Raw genomic sequence first — 4,211 nt, 5'->3', positions numbered from 1 at the left:
TCGGGGGGTCCGTCGGCGTGTCGTTCACCGGCGTGTTGTCCCCGCAGGTACCCGCTGTACCAGCTGGGCGGCCCGCAGCTGCGCATCTTCCGGCCGAACTTCTACATGCTGGCGGTGAGGCCCGGCGTGCCCCAGCCTGAGGACACCGTCCAGTTCCGCGTCTCCATGGAGTGAGTGAGGGGACGGGGATGAGGACGGGGGGGTCCCTGGTAGCAGGGAGGCGGTTCAGACACCGGCCAGGTCGCTTGTTTCAGTCCCAGCTTTGCTTGGCTGCTGTTCTCTCCGTGAGGCCCAACGGGTCGAAGGGGAAGGGGGTGCTTGGGAAGGTGATTCCCATCAAACAAGCCGAGGTCTTGGTGTTGCTCAGGATTCTTTTCAAGCTGACCCATCTGGTTGCACACACCAAAGCCCATCAGCTTGGAGGAGGTCCTAGAAAGTTGAGGAGCTGCTGTTCAGGAGGTTGGAAAGGGTTCTTCATAGAATCCTTTAGGTTGGAAGGGACCTTAAAGATCATCAAGTCCAACCATTGAGCCATTAGGGCTCTAAAGTCCTCTGCTAAAACAGATCAGAATCTGTCAGGGTTGGAAGGGACCCCAAGGATCCCCCAGTTCCAACCCCTCTGCCATGAGCAGGGACACCTCCCACTAGATCAGGCTGCCCAGAGCCTCCTCCAGCCTGGCCTTAAAGACCCCCAGGGATGGGGCCTCAACCCCCTCCCTGGGCAACCCATCCCAGGGTCTCACCACTCTCATGGGGAAGAACTTCCAAAGCCCTGTGTAGATACAGGATATAGCTCAGGTTCTGACTGTTGAAGCTGCAGAGGGTAAAATATTTCTCCTCTTTCCAGTTTATGGATAATTAATTGCTACAGCAGTGTATGACCTGTGCTGACCTCATACTTTTCTGTAGTAAAGCTCCCTGGGTTAAGAAGATTTATGAATTCCAGACTATCAACCACTCTATAAATACTCCAGCTCAGTTCTATTTTATTCAAATATTGACACTTTTTTTTCTGTTTCTTTTTTTTCCCCCCCAAAATCTATTTGCATTGCCCAGAATGACCAGAGTGGATGTCAAGAATTACCTTGAAAAAATATACAATGTGCCAGTAGCTGCTGTGAGGACGAGGATCCAGTATGGTGAGTGCAGCTGAGGGATCCAGGGAGAGGAGCTCAGCACCCCTGAACAGAATTCCCACCCAAAGGCCCCTTAGATGCCAACAAAATTTAGTTCCAGGTGCTTAGTTGGGGACATTTGTCATTGTAGTTGTTTATTTTTCCTTTTGCACCCCTTCATATTGAAATGATTTGGTTAGATTAGGGCAGGAGTTTGGTTTTAAAAGGGAAAAGGTGGGTTTAAAAAGTCATGTCCTCCTGAGAGTTGTATCTGGCTTGTGCTGGGGGCTTTTGTAGCTGGTTTCTCCTTGAAGATCAGGGAGTGTCTCACTTCAGAAGCAACTGCTTCATGTTTTAATAAGATTAGTAATTAATTAGCAGTTAAACTGATGGCTAATTTCAGCCATAGCCTTAGAATAATTTGGATTGGGATTAGCTGGGGTACACACAAAGGAGGTGTTAGGGCCTCACCAAAGGCAAAGTTTAGAGAGAAAAGGAAGATAGTTCATTAGGCAAGGAGATAATATTATTAAAACATCTTGAGAAACTCTCAATTCCTCATCTCTCATCACCACATTTCTGCTACAGACTTAAGCTCCCACTCCTGGGGTTTCATCCTTGGGCCACCCCTACCAAAAAAAATAAACCCACAAAAAATCAACATAAAACTAACCCAGAGAAAAAGAAGAAATGTTTCTACTTCAAGCTCTGCTGAACTCTGACTTGGAGCAGGGGGTCCCATCTTTTAACTGAAATAAGCTAAATTTTTCTACTGTCACCTTGGCCTTTGAATCCTTCCTCCCCCAGAGCCAGGGTGGCTGCAGTGCTGAGCCAGGAATCTAAATTTCCAGTTATTTAGCTTTTGGAGCAACCAGGCAGTGAGGAGGGACTTGTTGGTTGGGACACCTTTGCTGGGAGAGGAACTAACTGATGTCTTTAGAAGGGTAAGAGCAGGGATGAGTTTAAAAAAAAAAGGGAGAGGAGAAAAGAGCTGTAATAATGAAAAACAGAGAATGGAAGGGAAAGGTTCAGAATAAGCCTGTAAAACTCAGAAGATCTAAAAAGAGAGAGAGTTCATCTCTAAGATAATTATCTAAAGTAAATAAAGTCCTAAATACCAAACAGAGAGCACTGAAAAACATTCATGCTTGCCCTGAGAACCACTTCATCCCCCACTGCTAATGGAAATGATGGTAGAATGGAAATATTCAGGGATAGGAGAGGCTTGGCCTCAGAATTTGGGAGCTTTAACATCTTCCTGACATGAAGGGGATGAACTGAGCTTCTCTCTCAGCTGAGACCAGCATCCCTGCAGAAGGTTGAGGTGATTTTTTGGCTGTGGAGTGCAGTTTCCTGGTGTGTAAACAGTAGGTCCAGGTCAGGGTGGTAAAAATGGACAAGTTTGAAGCTGTTCAGTGGCTGCTTTTGTCTCCCTGAAGCTTTTGGTGTTGGGAGGGGGTTTTTTTTATCCCTTGGCAAGCTTTGTGTGGCTGTCAGCAGCCTGAGCTGGGTGATGCCTCATTTCCCTACTTGAGGAGAGTAACCTCCACCAATTTCAGCCCATTTTAGTGACAGTGGTGCTGTGCTGCTCCTGAAGGAAGAACATTCCTTGGAAGAATAAACCAGGACTAGCAAAAATCCCCCCACCTCAGCTTGAGGGGAGCTCAGAAGTGTTGGGAGGTAAAAGTTGGGACTCTCTTCATTTCTCCAGGTGCAAACAACAAGAGGAACCACAAGAACCACAGGGTGAAGAAACCAGATTACAAGGTGGCCTATGTCCAGCTGGTGAGTTAAAACCTGGCTGCTGGTGAGGAAGGAGGGAAGGGGCTTGTTAAAAACTTCCACCCCAGCTACAAGGAACACTCAGGGAACTGTCTGCTTGGCTGTTTAATACCTTCCAGAAGGTAGAAAGAGATTGAAATGTCTCAACCTAAAAATCAAATTCAAACAACAAAAAAAAAAATGGGGAGTTTTCAAGTCCCACCTTTGTTTGGAGGTCTGTCTGTAAGTTGTGGTGTGATGTCACCTCTGGGTTTCATGCTGTACTCTGTGTGGTTGATGAATGAAAGGTCCAGCCAGTGAAAGAATATATTGTAAGGGTAGGGAGCTTCTTATTAAAGCTTTTTTGGGTTTCAGAGAAGACTAAGGCATATTCCTTGGAGGGCTTTTAGTCATCTCTAACAGACTTGCTTTGTGGCTCAACCAGGCTCTGAAACCTGTTGGCTGCCCAGTGGAAAAGGAGCTTCATGTTCTTACAACTTTCTTACCTAACAGGAGCATTTTATAGCTTAAATTTCACTTGGGCTTCCCTGTCTGTGTGTAAAAGGGCCAGAAAACCCCTTCACACACCCCAGAATGACATTCAAGCAATGCTCTTTGGGGTTGCCAAACCATCAGCTGAAAACTGTTGGCCACACACCCTGCTGCAGTGTTCCTCCATCCTGAGACAAGGATCCAGTGTGGGGGGAACACTGTTGGGGTCTCAAGGACTTTGTGGAGCTTCCCAGGGACTGGGGGTCCAACTGAAGAGACACAAACCATGGGGAATCTGAGGGGGGTTTATTTTATTCCAAGTTGAAATGGGCTTGGAAGTTTTTCTTTCTTAGCCCCTTCTGGGAAGGGGAGAGTGGAAAACCAAGTGGGGAGAGGGTGTTTTTCTGCACAGCTTTTACTTTTAAAAGAACAGGGTGAAGTAGAAGGTTGAATATAAAATAACAGGGGTGCATTTAGATGGGGACTAACCTTGATTCACTCTGCTGAAGTTAACCCAGCTTGGGGGATTGAGGGCAAGGAGTGATGGTGCATGAAGAGATGGAAGCTGATGGGGATCTTGGGGAGCTGCAGTGGGTTCTCAAATGTCCTTTTTGCTGGATTTTTGCTTCTTGGGGCTGCTGAGTTGAGAAGGAAGCAGCCTGCAACCCGGGGTGGAAGGAGAGGGGAGCAAAATGCTGCTGTTTTGTGGAGCAAGCCACTTTTCTGAGGCATTTATTTCCCATCACAGCTCTGCACCTAGAGCAGCTCCGTGGTGGATCACCCAGACTAGTGTGGACCTGTCCTGCAGTGAGCATCACCCCAAATTTCTCAGGCATGCCACGT

The 4,211-nt window shown here is 47.2% G+C and overlaps 1 protein-coding gene across 1 annotated transcript; it reads left to right on the top strand.

The window, feature by feature from the left end:
• Positions 1-47: 47 nt before the first annotated feature.
• Positions 48-2,900, top strand: LOC103773688 (39S ribosomal protein L23, mitochondrial-like; the record flags this gene model as incomplete). The annotated part of the gene is made up of 3 exons (XM_008941067.1): positions 48-170; positions 1,057-1,139; positions 2,827-2,900. Coding segments are annotated over 3 exons (280 nt in total), but the record flags the coding sequence as incomplete, so codon positions are not given.
• Positions 2,901-4,211: the final 1,311 nt, after the last annotated feature.

This window comes from Merops nubicus, unplaced genomic scaffold, assembly GCF_000691845.1.
Source record: "Merops nubicus isolate BGI_N331 unplaced genomic scaffold, ASM69184v1 scaffold32575, whole genome shotgun sequence".
In the NCBI taxonomy this organism is placed as follows: Eukaryota; Metazoa; Chordata; class Aves; order Coraciiformes; family Meropidae; genus Merops; species Merops nubicus.
The sequence above is the reverse complement of the archived record's forward strand: the minus strand, read 5'-3'. Positions and strand labels throughout refer to the sequence as shown.